Here is a 20,260-nt window from a genome sequence, read left to right as displayed (position 1 = left end):
GTTCTAGTTCTGTTCTAGTTCTGTTCTAGTTCTGTTCTAGTTCTGTTCTAGTTCTGTTCTAGTTATGTTCTAGTTCTGTTCTAGTTCTGTTCTAGGTCTGTTCTAGTTATGTACTAGTTATGTTCTAATTCTGTTCTTTTTTCCTGCTCTGTTCTAGTTCTATTTTTTTGCTCCTCATTTGTTCATTTGGCTATAATTTTAAGAACATTTTTTAACACCAATTTCTTTATATCATTTTACTTCTTCTTTTAAAATTTTACTATCACTCCAAAACATATTTTTTATGAACTTTTTAAAAAACCACCTAAATGTTTAAACAGTATTAGAACTTAAAAGTTACTTTTATCGCATACCTGGATGCGGTACTATAAAACTAATACGTCTAATATCAAAACACAACTTAATAGTGAAAGCAAAAGAGATTGGAACTTAAAAACAAATACTTTCTTTTTATACATTTTTCTTACGCTATAATAAAAAAAATATATATAGATATATAAAGATCTCATCAACCAAATACAATCCTTCTTGTAGTCGTACCCTCATTCATTCATTTAGTCATTCCAAACTTGAATTGTTTGAGTGCAATGCATCATTTATTCTTGCCCATAATATCATCTTTCCTTTGTTTTTGCTGTTTTTTTATATTTTTTGTATATTCTTGTTGTAGCAGTTTCCTAGATATACAATTTGCGACGTGGTTCTGTGGTTGCAACCACAATAAAAATAAAAAACAAAACAAAAAGAACACGAAACAATTGTAGTGTGTGTATATGGAAAACAGTATGTTTTTTTTGTATTTTCTTTCAATTTAATTTTTGTTATATATAGGAAGCAAAATAGAGTGCAATCAACATTTAAAAGAAAATAAATTTTCTCCACTAAATTGTGAAAAAGTAATTCTTTCGAGAATGACTAATAGAAATGTTTGATCTACACATACTGACTCAACTCTACTTTTATTAACACATGACGATCAACTCCAGTGTAAATTCTCAGCACTAAATATGTTCAGAGACTACAAAAGACTATGTATACGAGTTACATTTGACACCAAATGACCTGATCGCCCAAACTTTTTAAAACACTTGAAAGAAAAAAGTTATATTACAATAACAAAACCGATAAAATAAATGTTATAACTCTTTAAAATACATTTAGGAAATATCTCTTTATTCTAGTACATATATAGATAAAATATTTAAGGATATTTTTATATAGATGACTGTTATAACGCAAATTAGGAAAACATTTTTACAAAGTGCTGAGTGCTGAAAGTGCGTGTAGTTGAAAATGCAAATACAATGTAGAAGTGAGCAAAAAGTAAAGAATCTACCCAAAAGCAACTTCTAAGATGGAACTGAACGAGAACAGAACTGGAACAGAACTAGAACAGAACTAGAACAGAACTAGAACAGAACTAGAACAGAACTAGAACAGAACAGAACTAGAACAGAACTAGAACAGAACTAGAACAGAACTAGAACAGAACTAGAACAGAACTAGAACAGAACTAGAACAGAACTAGAACAGAACTAGAACAGAACTAGAAAAGAACTAGAACAAAACTAGAACAGAACTAGAACTAGAACAGAACCAGAACAGAACTAGAACTAGAACAGAACTACAACAGAACTACAACAGAAGTAGAACATAACTTATATTCTAACCACAACTGTCACTTAGCAGTTTATCGCGAAATGCTTGCAACTACAACATATTGCTTACATTGAATGACTTACTGGAGATCATAGACAACCAAGATGATTATTTTAATGATAATGATGATGACGAGAATGAGAATATTGTTATATGCTTCAGAGTTTGTTACAAATAGTTGTTGTGCCCTTAATTCTTATGCGGCAAACCGCTTTTTACACTGGTACCACCACTTTGCTATTGCTTTTGTTTTCATTCTTTTTGCATTTATTTGTTGCTATCAAAGTTGTTAGAATTTTTAATTTTTTCTTTCATTTTTAGCTTAAAAGATTCTAGAGGAAAAAACAACTTATTTTTCATGAATAAATTTCCGGTTTGTTGAGGATTACACTAATTTATTTCTTTTTTGGATTGCAAATTTTGGCAGAGAGCGTCAGTAGTTAGTTGTTCATAAATAATTAAGAGAGTTTTAGAAAAAAAAACTTTGTTGTTGAAAACTTATTACTTAGTTTTTGGAAAAAAGTAACTATATTTTTTTAAAGACAGTTAGGGTTAGTAATAGTGTTAAAGTCAAAAAATATTTTCTTCCTAATATTAAATAATATTTTTTATTTCCTCTCACAGGTCATCATAATTGTCCCTCAGGCTTCGATGAGTCCGAAGAAGAGTGCGGGACTGCCCGAAAATTACTGGAACTGCCTGGCGGTGTGTTTGCAGCCCTGGGCTGTATAGCAGCCGCCATCACTGCCTGCCTGATATTCTGCATATTTGGTCTACTTAGAAAACGCAAGAAAACTGTGCTACAAAAATCCATTATCAACGGCGGCGGTACACTGAAAAAAGATTTCAAAAAAGAGTCCCTGTATATCGATCCGTCTTCCTGACACGGGCTGCAGCCGGTCGAGTATATACATGTCGACCGAGAGACCACAGTGTGATATGTTGTCGAGAAAGTTGGCAGAGAAAAAGAAGAAAAGTGCAACCTGGATGGGAGACGAAGAATTGTTTTATTAATTTTAGGATATTTGAAGTATTGTTCTCTGGGAGACTAAAATAACATTAAATAAACTGCAAGTAAATTGTATACTATTAACAAAAAAAAACATAAAATGATTAAAATGAAAAAAAAAACAAACACAAACAACATTTTTCTAAATGCTTGAAAATAAACCCCAAAACCAAAATAAAAAAATATTATAAAATTAAAAGTAAATTAAGCAGTAAATTATTAATAATATAATGGCAAACAAATTTACTTTAAACAAAGAATGTCGGTCTGGTTTTTAGGTGTGAAAAATATTTTATTTCTATTACGTTTTAGTTTAAGAAAAACAAAAACTCAATACAATCACTGCCTTATAAACAAAATGAATTTTATAATATTTATGTTTAATTCTAACTAAGTATTTAAAAACTACACAAAATTTAATTTTATTTAAAAATTACTTAGTTTAGATATAATAGTGAGTATTTAATATTAAAAGATCAAATGTTATTAAGGGTTAATTTTTGAGAAGTAAAAAATATTGTCCTTGTTAAATGATCGGTTCTTGTTCTAGTTCTGTTCTAGTTCTGTTCTAGTTCTGTTCTAGTTCTGTTCTAGTTCTAGTTCTGTTCTAGTTCTGTTCTAGTTCTGTTCTAGTTCTGTTCTAGTTCTGTTCTAGTTCTGTTTTAGTTCTGTTCTAGTTCTGTTCTAGTTCTGTTCTAGTTCTGTTCTAGTTCTGTTCTAGTTCTGTTCTAGTTCTGTTCTAGTTCTGTTCTAGTTCAGTTCTAGTTCTGTTCTAGTTCTGTTCTAGTTCTGTTCTAGTTCTGTTCTAGTTCTGTTCTAGTTCTGTTCTAGTTCTGTTCTAGTTCTGTTCTAGTTCTGTTCTAGTTCTGTGCTAGTTCTGTTCTAGTTCTGTTCTAGTTCTGTTCTAGTTCTGTTCTAGTTCTGTTCTAGTTCTGTTCTAGTTCTGTTCTAGTTCTGTTCTGTTCTGTTCTAGTTCTGTTCTGTTCTGTTCTGTTCTGTTCTGTTCTGTTCTGTTCTAGTTCTGTTCTAGTTCTGTTCTGTTCTAGTTCTGTTCTAGTTCTGTTCTAGTTCTGTTCTAGTTCTGTTCTAGTTCTGTTCTAGTTCTGTTCTAGTTCTGTTCTAGTTCTGTTCTAGTTCTGTTCTAGTTCTGTTCTAGTTCTGTTCTAGTTCTGTTCTAGTTCTGTTCTAGTTCTGTTCTAGTTCTGTTCTAGTTCTGTTCTAGTTCTGTTCTAGTTCTGTTCTAGTTCTGTTCTAGTTCTGTTCTAGTTCTGTTTTAGTTCTGTTCTAGTTCTGTTCTAGTTCTGTTCTAGTTCTGTTCTAGTTCTGTTCTAGTTCTGTTCTAGTTCTGTTCTAGTTCTGTTCTAGTTCTGTTCTAGTTCTGTTCTAGTTCTGTTTCTAGTTCTGTTCTAGTTCTGTTCTAGTTTCTGTTCTAGTTCTGTTCTAGTTCTGTTCTAGTTTCTGTTCTAGTTCTGTTCTAGTTCTGTTCTAGTTCTGTTCTAGTTCTGTTCTAGTTCTGTTCTAGTTCTGTTCTAGTTCTGTTCTAGTTCTGTTCTAGTTCTGTTCTAGTTCTGTTCTAGTTCTGTTCTAGTTCTGTTCTAGTTCTGTTCTAGTTCTGTTCTAGTTCTGTTCTAGTTCTGTTTTAGTTCTGTTCTAGTTCTGTTCTAGTTCTGTTCTAATTCTGTTCTAATTCTGTTCTAGTTCTGTTCTAGTTCTGTTCTAGTTCTGTTCTAGTTCTGTTCTAGTTCTGTTCTAGTTCTGTTCTAGTTCTGTTCTAGTTCTGTTCTAGTTCTGTTCTAGTTCTGTTCTAGTTCTGTTCTAGTTCTGTTCTAGTTCTGTTCTAGTTCTGTTTCTAGTTCTGTTCTAGTTCTGTTCTAGTTCTTGTTCTAGTTCTGTTCTAGTTCTGTTCTAGTTCTGTTCTAGTTCTGTTCTAGTTCTGTTCTAGTTCTGTTCTAGTTCTGTTCTAGTTCTGTTCTAGTTCTGTTCTAGTTCTGTTCTAGTTCTGTTCTAGTTCTGTTCTAGTTCTGTTCTAGTTCTGTTCTAGTTCTGTTCTAGTTCTGTTCTAGTTCTGTTCTAGTTCTGTTCTAGTTCTGTTCTAGTTCTGTTCTAGTTCTGTTCTAGTTCTGTTCTAGTTCTGTTCTAGTTCTGTTCTAGTTCTGTTCTAGTTCTGTTCTAGTTCTGTTCTAGTTCTGTTCTAGTTCTGTTCTAGTTCTGTTCTAGTTCTGTTCTAGTTCTGTTCTAGTTCTGTTCTAGTTCTGTTTCTAGTTCTGTTCTAGTTCTGTTCTAGTTCTGTTCTAGTTCTGTTCCAGTTCTGTTCTAGTTCTATTCTAGTTCTGTTCTAGTACTGTTCTAGTTCTTGTTCTAGTTCTGTTCTAGTTCTGTTCTAGTTCTGTTCTAGTTCTGTTTTTTAGTTTCTGTTCTAGTTCTAGTTCTGTTCTAGTTCTGTTCTAGTTCTGTTCTGTTCTGTTCTGTTCTAGTTCTGTTCTAGTTCTGTTCTAGTTCTGTTCTAGTTCTGTTCTAGTTCTGTTCTAGTTCTGTTCTAGTTATGTTCTAGTTCTGTTCTAGTTCTGTTCTAGTTCTGTTCTAGTTCTGTTCTAGTTCTGTTCTAGTTCTGTTCTAGTTCTGTTCTAGTTCTGTTCTAGTTCTGTTCTAGTTCTGTTCTAGTTCTGTTCTAGTTCTGTTCTAGTTCTGTTCTAGTTCTGTTTTAGTTCTGTTCTAGTTCTGTTCTAGTTCTAGTTCTGTTCTAGTTCTGTTCTAGTTCTGTTCTAGTTCTGTTCTAGTTCTGTTCTAGTTCTGTTCTAGTTCTGTTCTAGTTCTGTTCTAGTTCTGTTCTAGTTCTGTTCTAGTTCTGTTCTAGTTCTGTTCTAGTTCTGTTCTAGTTCTGTTCTAGTTCTGTTCTAGTTCTGTTCTAGTTCTGTTCTAGTTCTGTTCTAGTTCTGTTCTAGTTCTGTTCTAGTTCTGTTCTAGTTCTGTTCTAGTTCTGTTCTAGCTCTGTTCTAGTTCTGTTCTAGTACTGTTCTAGTACTGTTCTAGTTCTGTTCTAGTTTTCTTCTAGTTCTATTACAAGATTTAGCCCTTTCTTGGTGATTTCAGTAAATATTCAACAATTAATATTAAACTACTTAAATAAACAAACTATTTTATAAATTATTTTTTTAATTTTTTTTATCAAATATTACAGCTAATTTATTTATAATTTAAGTATGTGAAGCGAAAAGGAAATACGCGAGAAAAAAAAACTACTGTGTAAATTAGGTACCTTTATGAAATATGAAATGAAAATGAAATGTAATTGAGAGTCAAAATATTAAGAGGATGAGGAAAATGTAAACGTAAAAATAGTTTTAATTAAATATAAAAAAGTAAGTTTACAATAAAACAAAAAAAACGTACTTTATAAATAGCGGCACGAAATTAGTTAAAAAGCACTTATGAGAAATGAAAAAAATAATATAAAAAGTAGTTTAATTTTAAAAAATCTCGAAAGCGTTGTGATGTCGTTTAAAGATTCACATATAACATAATAAAGTATTAACAGAAAAAAGTTTTGAAAAGTTTTAAAAGTTTTGGTAAACACTTTTGAAAATCCTGAAATTTAAATTATAATTTTGTATACTTTTTAATAAAATTAAAATTGAGATAAATAAAACTTTGATAAAACAAGACATATTTATACCATGTATTATATACAAATCCCATAAAAACACACTCTTTACAAATAAAACTAATAATTAGGTCTCTATTAACTAGTGTGTAATGAAATAATTATTAAAAAATAAAATTAGTAATAGAATTTTAAAATAAATTTAATTAATACAGCACTTGTCACATGAAAGATAAAAAACAAAAAAAAAAGTAAATAAATAAATTTAAAATAAAAATACTAAATAAATACATAAATAAACACCATGTCATATAAATATCTACACACAACACATAACTAAATACACATTAAATAAATTTAACAAAACAACAAAAATAATTTAAATTTATTTTAACAATTAGTTGTAATAAAAATAGTTAAAAATTATAAATAAATTTTAAGGAGAAACCAAAAACAAACCAACAAAAGCCAACAAATAAACATGTGTTAAGTATTTAATAAACAACAAATATACAAATGTTTACCAACATATTTATGTATAAATATTTGTATATACTTTTAAAGGGTAATAATTAAATTTTATTTTATTGTTTTCAATTAAACTAAAAAAATTCAATTAAAATTTTAGAATATTATTTACTTTACATAAAATTACAAAAATTACATAAATTAATTATGTTTTCAACAAACCACTGTATATAGAGTATTTAATTTAAAACAGCCTAAAGGTATGTTTAACTTTATGTGTTAACAACACAAATTGTTTTTAAAGCAAGAGGTAAGCTACAAAAAAGGTGACCAGGTGGGTTAAACAATGAAGAGACACACCTAATAAGCAAATTGAGGAAAATTTATCCTATGTTCTCACTGATTTTTTAGTCACTTTTTGCATAATTTCGTTTCTGTTCAGTTCTACTTCATTTCTAGTTCAGTTCTAGTTCAGTTCTAGTTCAGTTCTAGTTCAGTTCTAGTTCAGTTCTAGTTCAGTTCTAGTTCAGTTCTAGTTCAGTTCTAGTTCAGTTCTAGTTCAGTTTTAGTTCAGTTCTAGTTCAGTTCTAGTTCAGTTCTAGTTCAGTTCTAGTTCAGTTCTACTTCAGTTCTAGTTCAGTTCTAGTTCAGTTCTAGTTCAGTTCTAGTTCAGTTCTAGTTCAGTTCTAGTTCAGTTCTAGTTCAGTTCTAGTTCAGTTCTAGTTCAGTTCTAGTTCAGTTCTAGTTCAGTTCTAGTTCAGTTCTAGTTCAGTTCTAGTTCAGTTATAGTTCAGTTATAGTTCAGTTCTAGTTCAGTTCTAGTTCAGTTATAGTTCAGTTCTAGTTCAGTTCTAGTTCAGTTCTAGTTCAGTTCTAGTTCAGTTCTAGTTCAGTTCTAGTTCAGTTTCTAGTTCAGTTCTAGTTCAGTTCTAGTTCAGTTCTAGTTCAGTTCTAGTTCAGTTCTAGTTCAGTTCTAGTTCAGTTCTAGTTCAGTTCTAGTTCAGTTCTAGTTCAGTTCTAGTTCAGTTCTAGTTCAGTTCTAGTTCAGTTTCTAGTTCAGTTCTAGTTCAGTTCTAGTTCAGTTCTAGTTCAGTTCTAGTTCAGTTCTAGTTCAGTTCTAGTTCAGTTCTAGTTCAGTTCTAGTTCAGTTCTAGTTCAGTTCTAGTTCAGTTCTAGTTCAGTTCTAGTTCAGTTCTAGTTCAGTTCTAGTTCAGTTCTAGTTCAGTTCTAGTTCAGTTCTAGTTCATTTCTATTTTAGTTCTAGTTCAGTTCTAGTTCCGATCTAGTTCAGTTCTAGTTCAGTTCTAGTTCAATTCTAGTTCAGTTCTAGTTCAGTTCTAGTTCAGTTCTAGTTCAGTTCTAGTTCAGTTCTAGTTCAGTTCTAGTTCAGTTCTAGTTCAGTTCTAGTTCAATTCTAGTTCAGTTCTAGTACAGTTCTAGTTCAGTTCTAGTTAAATTCTAATTCAGTTCTAGTTAAATTCTAATTCAGTTCTAGTTTAGTGCTAGTTCAGTTCTAGTTCAGTTCTAGTTCAGTTCTAGTTCAGTTCTAGTTTAGTTCTAGTTCAGTTCTAGTTCAGTTCTAGTTCAGTTCTAGTTCAGTTCTAGTTCAGTTCTAGTTCAGTTCTAGTTCAGTTCTAGTTCAGTTCTAGTTCAGTTCTAGTTCAGTTCTAGTTCAGTTCTAGTTCAGTTCTAGTTCAGTTCTAGTTCAGTTCTAGTTAAATTCTAATTCAGTTCTAGTTCAGTTCTAGTTCAGTTCTAGTTTAGTTCTAGTTCAGTTCTAGTTCAGTTCTAGTTCAGTTCTAGTTCAGTTCTAGTTCAGTTCTAGTTCAGTTCTAGTTCAGTTCTAGTTCAGTTCTAGTTCAGTTCTAGTTCAGTTCTAGTTCAGTTCTAGTTCAGTTCTAGTTCAGTTCTAGTTCAGTTCTAGTTCAGTTCTAGTTCAGTTCTAGTTCAGTTCTAGTTCAGTTCTAGTTCAGTTCTAGTTCAGTTCTAGTTCAGTTCTAGTTCAGTTCTAGTTCAGTTCTAGTTCAGTTCTAGTTCAGTTCTAGTTCAGTTCTAGTTCAGTTCTAGTTCAGTTCTAGTTCAGTTTTAGTTCAGTTCCAGTTCAGTTCTACTTCAGTTCTAGTTCAGTTCTATTTTTTATTTATAGCAAATTGTTACATAGTTTACAAACTACAAATAGCAAGTTTTTCAAAACATTTGAAAACTATTTGAAAATTTCGAAAAATTTTCCTTTTGTGTTATAATTTTACAAACATTACTAACTAGTCACTAATTGTTGAAAACTGTATTTTTATTTTGATTAATTTTTAATGTGTTTTTATATATTTTTTAAAAACCTAAACAAAATGCCAAATATAGTACCACTAACTCAAATATTGATAAAATAAAATATGGTTGAATAATAAAATAAACAATCAATATTAAAAATAAAAATCTATAAAAATAATTTAATTAATTAAAAACAAATTAGGCAATTAAAAATATAAATTAAAAAATTCCTCCCAAAACAAATATATAAAATTAAATTTTATATAAAACATGGAATTTAAATGAAAACAATTTTAAACATACACAAAAAACAAAATAGAAAATAAAATAATTTAAAGAAATGAAAAAAAAAGAAAACTTAAAAAATCCTTAACACCAGACATTAGCAACAGTTAAACATTTAATGATTAATACAAAAAAAAAAAAAAAAAAAAAAAAACAAGAGATAACTAAAAAAAGAATTAACAAAAATTAAACTTAAACAAATGTATAATAAACAAACTAATTGTAAGTTATTATTAAAAATCAAATCAAAACAAAAGCATTGTAAATTGTAGTATTTATGAAAAACAAAAGAAATTATTGAAAAAATTTTTTATTTATTAAGATACACGCACATTATAACTAGATTTATGGTAGGAATTATTGAAAAACTAAAAAAATTAATTGTTAAAGTTTTAAGTTATTTACTTCAGTTTAAATACTAATGCATACTTCTTCAAAAAAGGTTATTGACACTTTTTAAAAAAATGTTCTTTACCAAATTTTTGCTGGAATTAACAACCTTTGCGCAAATTTATTATAGTTTGAATATATTTGCGAAAAACAGAGCAAACTATGAGCATTTTCTAATTCAGTTCTAGTTCAGTTCTAGTTACGTTCTAGTTCAGTTCTAGTTCAGTTCTAGTTCAGTTCTAGTTCAGTTCTAGTTCAGTTCTAGTTCAGTTCTAGTTCAGTTCTAGTTCAGTTCTAGTTCAGTTCTAGTTCAGTTCTAGTTCAGTTCTAGTTCAGTTCTAGTTCAGTTCTAGTTCAGTTCTAGTTCAGTTCTAGTTCAGTTCTAGTTCAGTTCTAGTTCAGTTCTAGTTCAGTTCTAGTTCAGTTCTAGTTCAGTTCTAGTTCAGTTCTAGTTCAGTTCTAGTTCAGTTCTAGTTCAGTTCTAGTTCAGTTCTAGTTCAGTTCTAGTTCAGTTCTAGTTCAGTTCTAGTTCAGTTCTAGTTCAGTTTCTAGTTCAGTTCTAGTTCAGTTCTAGTTCAGTTCTAGTTCAGTTCTAGTTCAGTTTCTAGTTCAGTTCTAGTTCAGTTCTAGTTCAGTTCTAGTTCAGTTCTAGTTCAGTTCTAGTTCAGTTCTAGTTCAGTTCTAGTTCAGTTCTAGTTCAGTTCTAGTTCAGTTCTAGTTCAGTTCTAGTTCAGTTCTAGTTCAGTTCTAGTTCAGTTCTAGTTCAGTTCTAGTTCAGTTCTAGTTCAGTTCTAGTTCAGTTCTAGTTCAGTTCTAGTTCAGTTCTAGTTCAGTTCTAGTTCAGTTCTAGTTCAGTTCTAGTTCAGTTCTAGTTTAGTTCTAGTTCAGTTCTAGTTCAGTTCTAGTTCAGTTCTAGTTCAGTTCTAGTTCAGTTCTAGTTCAGTTCTAGTTCAGTTCTAGTTCAGTTCTAGTTCAGTTCTAGTTCAGTTCTAGTTCTAGTTCAGTTTTAGTTCAGTTCTAGTTCAGTTCTAGTTCAGTTCTAGTTCAGTTCTAGTTCAGTTCTAGTTCAGTTCTAGTTCAGTTCTAGTTCAGTTCTAGTTCAGTTCTAGTTCAGTTCTAGTTCAGTTCTAGTTCAGTTCTAGTTCAGTTCTAGTTCAGTTCTAGTTCAGTTCTAGTTCAGTTCTAGTTCAGTTTTAGTTCAGTTCTAGTTCAGTTCTAGTTCATGAAAGCAAATTTTTTAAATATATACTTTTTTCAGACAAATTTCGAAATTCTTATTGAAACTTGTCTATGTATTATAAACTATTGTAAAGATCTTTTATTTTTTGTTAATGATATTTTATTTTAATAATTTATTCATATTATTATTTACCAAAAGCAAATTTTCTTAATAAAAACAGTTTTATTCTGTAAAATATTTTTTTCAAAAAAAAAAACGACTCACACTATTAAATTATTTTTTTTAGTCTTCAATGTGCCAACTGTTTAAATACAGAAATTAAAAACTATTTGTTTAAATAACCATTAAATATTATTTTATTTTTCCATTTTTATCCATAACTATGTATTTTTTTAATTTACACATTAAACTGCTTTTGACATCAATCTTATACTTTATAAAAAATATTTTATTTTTTTTCTTCAAATTTTTTTTGTTTTAAATTTAATAAACACATCTCTTTCAGTTGTGTAAATATTTAAACATGAACTGTTTCTGTTTCCTATAGATATATATTTTTTTTTTCTAATTTTTTTTTTAACATAAGTTTTAATTTACACTTGTACTATATTAATTAGTATGTATTTATTATTATTATTATAAAAAATAAAAACGCACTGAATCAAATAGATGAAAAACCAAAAAATTATTATAAAAAAAATTGTATTAAATTGAAGAAAAAAAATTAAACAGAAAAAAATTAACTAAAAAATAACTGAAAAAAAAACAAAAATAAATAAAATAATAAATAAAAATTTAAATATATAATTATGTGTTTAAATTTCAATTCAGAAGGGAGGTAAGTCAGGGAAAAACTAATGGAGAATTTTACAAATGGTTTTAAACTACATGTAAATAGTCCTAATGTCAATGGTAGTAATACAAAAGGTTGTGTTAAAACGCTCTACAAATGACATTGTTCGCCGGATATTATTTCAAACTTTTGTCTAACTTTGTCCAGCTTAGTTTTGTTCTAGTTCAGTTCTAGTTATATCCTACACCACTTTAGTGGGGAGGGTATATTGGGTTTGTGCTGATGTTTGTAACATACAAAAATATATGTCCTATACCCACCTTAAAGTATACGAATCGACTTAGAATAGTTTTCGGATTCGTCCGTCCGTCTGGCCGGCTAGCTGTCCTTTTAAACTTTGTGCGCAAGGTACAGGTCGCAATTTTCAAGATAATTGAATGAAATTTGCCACACAAGCTTTTCTTGACCCAAGGACGAAATCTATTGAAAATGAATAAAATCGGTCCATTATTTCACCTAGCCCCCCCTCAACAGAACCCCCCGAAAAGGGCTTCTGAAGGGCCTCATTTGACCCTAGCTCCCGTACAAAGTCCCCTTCAGAAAATTACTTGAATGTACAAAATTATAATGATGATGAACTGCAGCACAAATAAATATTATATAAATATATTCACAAAACTTTATCGGGCTTGGTCCATATTTTTCATAACTGGTTTAGGGTATCATATGGTCTGTTCTAGTTCTGTTCTAGTTCTGTTCTAGTTTTGTTCTAGTTCTGTTCTAGTTCTGTTCTAGTTCTGTTCTAGTTCTGTTCTAGTTCTGTTCTAGTTCAGTTCTAGTTCTGTTCTAGTTCTGTTCTAGTTCTGTTCTAGTTCTGTTCTAGTTCTGTTCTAGTTCTGTTCTAGTTCTGTTCTAGTTCTGTTCTAGTTCTGTTCTAGTTCTGTTCTAGTTCTGTTCTAGTTCTGTTCTAGTTCTGTTCTAATTCTGTTCTAGTTCTGTTCTAGTTCTGTTCTAGTTCTGTTCTAGTTCTGTTCTAGTTCTGTTCTAGTTATGTTCTAGTTCTGTTCTAGTTCTGTTCTAGTTCTGTTCTAGTTCTGTTCTAGTTCTGTTCTAGTTCCGTTCTAGTTCTGTTTTAGTTCTGTTCTAGTTCTGTTCTAGTTTTGTTCTAGTTCAGTTAAAGTCCTGTTCTAGTTCTGTTCTAGTTCTATTCTAGTTCTGTTCTAGTTATGTTCTAGTTATGTTCTAGTTCTGTTCTAATTCTGTTCTAGTTCTGTTCTAGTTCTGTTCTAGTTCTGTTCTAATTCTGTTCTAGTTCTGTTCTAGTTCTGTTCTAGTTCTGTTCTAATTCTGTTCTAGTTCTGTTCTTTTTTAAAAGAGTTTATTTGTCATGAAAAATCATAACAAATATTGTCAATCTAGCGTTTTTAAAACAATTTAGTTTGTCTTTCTCTTAACGATTTTGTGTAAATTTTTATTTTAATAATATTGTATCATGAAGTTTTAAAACAATAATATATTTTTAATGATATTACATGTTTTGTTAATTTTAAATATCCATTTATTTATAGGAAATATCAAAGTTACAATTATTTGTTTTTTAGTGTTTTGTTAGCGATTGAGATTTCAGCAAAAGGGCATTACCAATCTTTGTTTATAAACAAAAAATTGGATTTCGCGTATTTTTTTGGATATTTTATTGATTGAGAGTAAATTAAAAATTACTCTCTATCATAAAGTTACTGTATATTTCTTACAGGAAAGTACGCGAAAAGACCTATTATTGCGAGCGATAGTCTTATGATTTTGCGAGCGATAGTACTTATGATTTTTTAAAATTTAAAACTTCAAAAATGGAACTTTTTCACATCTTTTGCTCTAAAAAGTAAGTTAACGAAGTGATCGGGGAAAACTAAAAATATATTCATTAGGCTTCACGCAATATTTTTGAAATCGTGATATCATACTTTTTGTGGCAGTTTTTGGAACAGCGCTAATATTGGCGTAATTATTTTTTTTAAATTTCAACTCCTTCATCTGCATATCTGCGGCCAAAATACTGATTTTGGGCGACATTTTTTTATAGACCGAAAACTGCTGTACATATTTCAAATCTGACTTTAGTATACAATTCTACAGGAAAGTTTAAGATATATAAACTTAATTTGACAGAATTTAGATGCACTGTTAATGCATAAGAGCAAAAGAAAAAATGCAATTTAAAAAAAAAATCAAAACCTGATTTTATCATTCGTAAATATAATATTCAATGCCCTTAAAAAATAGTGTTAAAATTTTTAATTTATTGTAATGACTTTAGGAGTTATGATGGTTATAATGTTGGCTTGTAGTTTAATAATTTCCCATCAAACAATGGTGTTTTTCATCATCTCTGAATTTAATAAAACTTCGTCCAATTAATTTTCCATATATAACATGTATAATGACAAATTTTGGGCCTTATAACTTTCGTGGTTTTCGAAATATAGAGTTGTAAAGTTTAAAATCTGAAAATTTAAAGTCTCATCACCTCTAAAGGGTTAATGATAAAATTTTTGTTTTTGCACCATTTGTCTCAGCAAAACATTGATTATGCACAAATATACATTTTTTGAAATATTTTTTGAAAAAAGTGCATCTTTGGATAATACTAAATGCACTTTTGAAGCATTATAAAAGTGTGAAATTAAGCTCATTCTTATTGATTTTTCCTATAAAATCAATTATTAGAGCATGATTTCCTATAAATTCTACAGTTTCTGCTCTGTAAAAAATGTCGCTCAAAATCAGTGGTTTCCGCCTCAGATATACAGAAGAAGGAGTTGGAATTTTGAAAAAATTATTACAGCATAGTATTCACTGATAATAAAACCTTCCAAAAAGTTGTGATATCACAAAAACGGGAAACATTTTATTTTTTGAAACGAAGCCTAATATTCATACTCTGTGGACTATAACAAAATTGGAAAATATATAAAAATATTGGCAAATATAACAGAATTGGTATATGAGAACCCCTGCATTTTTTTGGTGTATCACTGTGAAACTATTTACACAAAACCAAAATTAGCATTTTCTCAGTATTTTTTATGTCCAGCTTTTTTTGTTTTGTCCAGCTTTTTAAAGGCCAATGTCCAGCTTTTTGCGAATCGGAATCTGGCAACCCTACCCACCGCCCATAGCAGACTCGGAAGAAAACCTGCCGCGAAAAACAAGAATAGTTCAGGCACAACTAAGATCGGGATGGAGCCTACTGCTCACGTGCCGTCCCCACCGAATATCCTGCATGTGGTCAGGGTCCTCATGATACCCACCACATATTCAACTGCTCAACCAACCCTACTTCACTCTGTCCCATGGATTTATTGACGCATCCAGCTGAAGTAGCCCAATTTTTAGGTCTGGACATTGATGAAGAACCCCCCCAACTAGATTATTGCATAGTTTTAGCCGTTACAACAACGAATTTAGCCAATTTTGCAAGATATCAAGTTGTTGTTGTATTAAATAAAATGCTTCTGCTAGTGATTACATATATTTAATAATTTTGAACCAATTTTCACATAAAAGTAAGTTTTTCTAGATATGACTTTAGCAAAAGTTAATATGGTGCAGGAAGAATAGGTTTTAGTTTATACAAAAGGCCTTTATGTCAGACATTATCAAACGATTGCTGGGTATCTAAAAATACTGCAGAACAGTATATTTTGTGTTCAAATATAACAATAATTACTTTGACAATTCGATGTATGTGCATGTACATTAGAGTGTCTTTACAAAAAATTTCAAAAATATGTTCATTTAAACCTGTGTCCTTTAATTTTATCTTTTTCATATTTTAGTATTAAGTATGACAGAACATACATTTGGCGTTGAATAAAATATTTGGACAATTTTTAAAAATTATTTAGTTAATTATTTTATTAAAGACTATAACATTGTATATACAATAAAAAAAATATAATTTTATTATGAGCCACGCACAACAACACCTAAATCACCCCACACAAACCACCTTTCCCGCCCACCGAAATATAAAACACAATTAAATACAATATCATCAGTTAGTATAATAGCTTTTTTTATTTGAACTGTTTATCTTAAACATAATGCAATTAATTCTTACAACCTACTTATATAGTTAATTCCTAACACTACTTATTTTCTATAAAATAATCTGTCATATCGGTATACATATCCAGAAGGTAATATAAGTCCTTTAAATTTTCCTCGTTTTGAGATGATAGAGTTTCATAACAAATCCATCTTTTTCGCATAGTTGAAAGAACAGGATCAGAAGATAGAAGTAAACTATTAAAAATATCTTCGTTCTGTGATTGCCTGGAGCATTTTCTTGAGCTGAAAAGTTGAACATGCTTAAAATCTCGATTCCTCGCTTCCTGGGCTTCTTTTGTTAACTCTCCAAGTGGAAGAATATTCGATTCAATTATTATTTGACCATGACACAATACTTTGTGTACTGTTGGTGTTAGTTCCCTCCATGGATACAGAGATACAAGTAATTTAGAAATTTCAGATGTATATTCCCCAAATCGATTTCCATTAATTTTATGTTTACTATTCAGTGCCATTAAAATAGTGTTAACTCTTCGAAGCAACTCCTTGTCGATTCCAGTTATTTTTGAAGTAATTTCAAAATCACGAAAAAACCTTCTCGCCGTATTACCGTCATTTGTACTACCGCAACTTGGAAGTGGTTTGTCGATGTTTAATCCCATCTGAACTTTAAATTCTTCTTGGATTCTGCTTTTTTCCGCAGCTCTCACTTCTTTCAATTCTTCATTATTTTTTGTTGATTTAGTAAGATTCTCTGGCACACTTCTATCTTTGAGGTCCGACTTCCACAAGCTTGTTTGTATTCTGGAAGTGCTGATAAACCGTCACATCCCCACTTACACATGAGGACAACATCACAGTTATGAATTTTCCTTAGTTGGTCTTCTGAAAAGTCTGACACAATTCTTGATGCTGTGTTTTCGAGCAAAGATGATATATCAATACAAGCTTCCACATCATTAACAGCAATAGGTGATGGTAGGATAGTTTGTTTTTTTCCTGGATCGCCTTGTATGATGTTAATATATTGTGTCCTTTTTCATGCAGAGCTTACCTTAATATTTGGTACTTATTTCGACTGAGACCCAGTTCCAACATAAGCGCTTTTGCTTCCTCTTCAGTAAAATTTGATTGTGATGTTGGAGTTGGTATACTTTCCACAATTCGCTTAAGTCGTTTTGGTGATGCATTAGGAAGAATAGTTGCAATATGTATGGCATCCATAGGTTGGTTTTCCTTTTTCAGCATTTCGTTAAATGTATCAGCAATTTCCTCATTTGAGATTGAAAAAAGTTTTTGTGTGATCCTCTTTTTTTTACCTTGAACATAAGTCTTCGTATGACTTGGAAGGCGCTCCTGTTGATGTGTTTTAAGTTGAGATTTCTGTAGTAGTTTCCATCCAACTACAAAATTTTAATCGAAATGTCTTTTGATTTCCATCCACAGACTTACTTTTTACATCAAAAGTTTTAAAAAGTTTTCAATTTTTGATATGCCTGTTTTGTCTACTTTTCTACTATATGTAGTTTTTATATAATAGTTCTAGTTCAGTTCTAGTTCAGTTCTAGTTCAGTTCTAGTTCAGTTCTAGTTCAGTTCTAGTTCAGTTCTAGTTCAGTTCTAGTTCAGTTCTAGTTCAGTTCTCAGATTGTAATGTTGAATCCATGTTGTTAGACATGCGTAGTCCAAAGTTAACAAATATATTCAAAATATGCGGCTTTTCCCTAAAACAATTGTTCAAATAATCATTGAGACTATAAATAATAATTATATTTATACACCTTCTATTAAAATGAAAAAAGATTAATTGAGAATAGTATTTCTTTACCTTCAAATCATTATTGACAATTCGTTTTAGTAAATATCACGTCAGACAAGAGATCAAACAATATAATACTAATACATATGAACAAACAAAATTCTAGCCCTAATAAAACAATGAACCAACATTTGTTCGACAAAAAAATTTAGTTTTATTCTTTAAGTTTATATTTAAACAGCATGGCTTACATAATGTTTAAATCTCATCGATAAGATTACTATTTCCTCATAAAATATACAGCAGAACATAAGCCAAAAAATTTCTTATTTAATCAACCGGTTGTCTCACAATTAATGATTTAACCGCCAGTTTTGGCTGCAAAACATCTCATGAAAGAACCCAAAACATGCGAAAATGACCGGTCAAGTTGTTTTTTAAATACACACATTAATAATATTTAGAAATTTTTATGTCCAACCAATTTTTTAAACAAAATCTATAGAATTTTTGATTACTAAATAAAAACAACAAAAACAATGTTCTAACAACAAAATATTCATTAAAAGGGCTTTGAACTTTGAAGTTTTTGGAGTGAAGCTGGTTTACGAGTATTTCGTAAGATAGTTCTTCTTAATTTCTGCCATTTTATTTAAATTTCTATTTAGTTTTAAATTTGAATACAATCAAATTATAACAATAATATTTCTTTTTGTTAACATTATGAAAGTATTTTGTGCAAAAATAAATTTTTGAACTTTTTTATAAGATCCTAATAACGATGTATTTGCAAAAAAAATATATATATCGCAAAATCTTAAATGAAACAAGTAAGAGTGTTATATTCGGCCATGCCGAATCTTATATACCCACCATCAAATCATTCATGTTTATGTAGAATTTTACTGATGTACTCACATTTTTGGGTCAGTAATAAGTCTTAAAGTCATTTTCAGAAGGGGACCTTGGTAAGGTCAATTATAAATCCATTTTCATTAAATTTATGAAAATGATTTTATTTCCTATAAAACTTTTTTATGTCGAATTTTATTGCTTTATATATATGTTATGAGCAGATATGAGCATAAATTTAAGTTCTCATTAAACATGTTTGTGTTGAATTTCACCGCTATTGATACATCTCTTAGCGATAAAGTTATTTTCTGAAGGGGGCATTATAATAGGGATAGGAGAAAACGTGAACCAATATTCTTACTTTCAATAAGGATCGATCCTTATAAAATTTGATAGGGAGATTTTGGCACGCACGAAATTGTGTATGTAGAATTTTGTAGTAATGAGCGTTGAATTCGTTTTCTAAAGGGCACCTTATTAGGGGGTTAGATATAAATGGACTCATCCTCATAAAATTTAAGAAAATGATTTTAGTTCCCTTAAAACTTTTATATGTCGAATATTATTGTTATATATATGCTTCTTAAGGTAGATATGAGCATTAAAGCCGTTTTCTGCAAGGGACCTTATAGGTGGGATAGGGTCAATTATGGATAGGGTCAATTATCTTTATAAAATTCTACAAAGAGATTTATGAGACCATAAAACATGTTTGTGCCGAATTTCACCGCAATTGATGCTTCTCTTAGCCAGTTATGAGCGACAAAGTCATTTTCTGAAGGGGACTTTATATGAGGGTAGGGTCAATTATGAACCAATCCTTATAAAATTCTACGAAAAGATTTATGTCCTCATAAAACATGTTTGTGCCGAATTTCACTGCTATTGATGCTTCTCTTAGCCATTTATGGGCGATAAAATCATTTTCTGAAGGGGACTTTATATGGGGGTAGGGTCAATTATGGACCGATCCTTATAAAATTCTACGAAGAGATTTATGTAACCATAAAACATGTTTGTGCAGAATTACACCGCTATTGATGCTTCTGTTAGTCAGTTGTGAGCGATAAAGACATTTTCTGAAGGGTACTTTGTATGGGGGGTAGGGTCAATTATGGACCGATCCTTATGAAATCCTACGAGAAGATTTATGTTCCTATAAAACATGTTTGTGCCGAATTTCACTGCTATTGATGCTTCTCTTAGCCAGTTATGGGCGATAAAGTCATTTTCTGAAAGGGACTTTATATGGGGGGTAGGGTCAATTATGTACCGATCCTTATGAAATTCTATGAAAAGATTTATGTCGCTATAAAACATGTTTGTGTCGAATTTCACTGCTATTGATGCTTTTCTTAGCCAGTTATTGGCGATAAAGTCATTTTCTGAAGGGGACTTTATATGTGGGGTAGGGTCAATTATGTACCGATCCTTATAAAATTCTACAAAGAGATTTATGTCACCATAAAACATGTTTGTGCCGAATTACACCGCTATTGATGCTTCTGTTAGTCAGTTGTGAACGATAAAGTCATTTTCTGAAGGGTACTTTGTATGGGGGGTAGGGTCAATTATGGACCGATCCTTATGAAATTCTATGAAAAGATTTACATCCCCATAAAACATGTTTGTGCCGAATTACAGCGCTATTGATGCTTTTGTTAGTCAGTTATTGGCGATAATGTCATTTTCTAAAGGGGGGCTTATATGAATGCTAGGCGAAATCGTGGACCGATATTGTCCATTTTCAATACCAAACAAACTGGATCAACTATAAGTATCTGTGCAAATTTTCAGCTCGTTAGCTACTTTCGTTTGGACTCTATCGTGTTTTCAACAGACAGACAGACAGACAGACAGACAGACGGACAGACGGACGGACATGGCTAGATCGTCTTAGAATCTAATAAGGACCCAGAA

At 30.5% G+C, this 20,260-nt stretch overlaps 1 protein-coding gene across 1 annotated transcript in view; it reads left to right on the top strand.

Annotated features, from left to right (window-relative positions):
• The window catches only part of LOC124420004 (heparan sulfate 2-O-sulfotransferase pipe-like), a 103,878-nt gene that overhangs the window by 353 nt on the left and 83,265 nt on the right, over nucleotides 1–20,260 (top strand). Inside the window, exon 2 of the mRNA XM_046951454.1 lies at nucleotides 2,284–2,487. Coding sequence (XP_046807410.1) covers nucleotides 2,284–2,487 — 204 coding nt within the window. The remainder of the gene's footprint in view (nucleotides 1–2,283; nucleotides 2,488–20,260) is intronic.

This window comes from Lucilia cuprina, chromosome 5, assembly GCF_022045245.1.
Source record: "Lucilia cuprina isolate Lc7/37 chromosome 5, ASM2204524v1, whole genome shotgun sequence".
Taxonomy (NCBI): Eukaryota; Metazoa; Arthropoda; class Insecta; order Diptera; family Calliphoridae; genus Lucilia; species Lucilia cuprina.
This window is presented reverse-complemented; position numbering and strand designations above follow the sequence as displayed.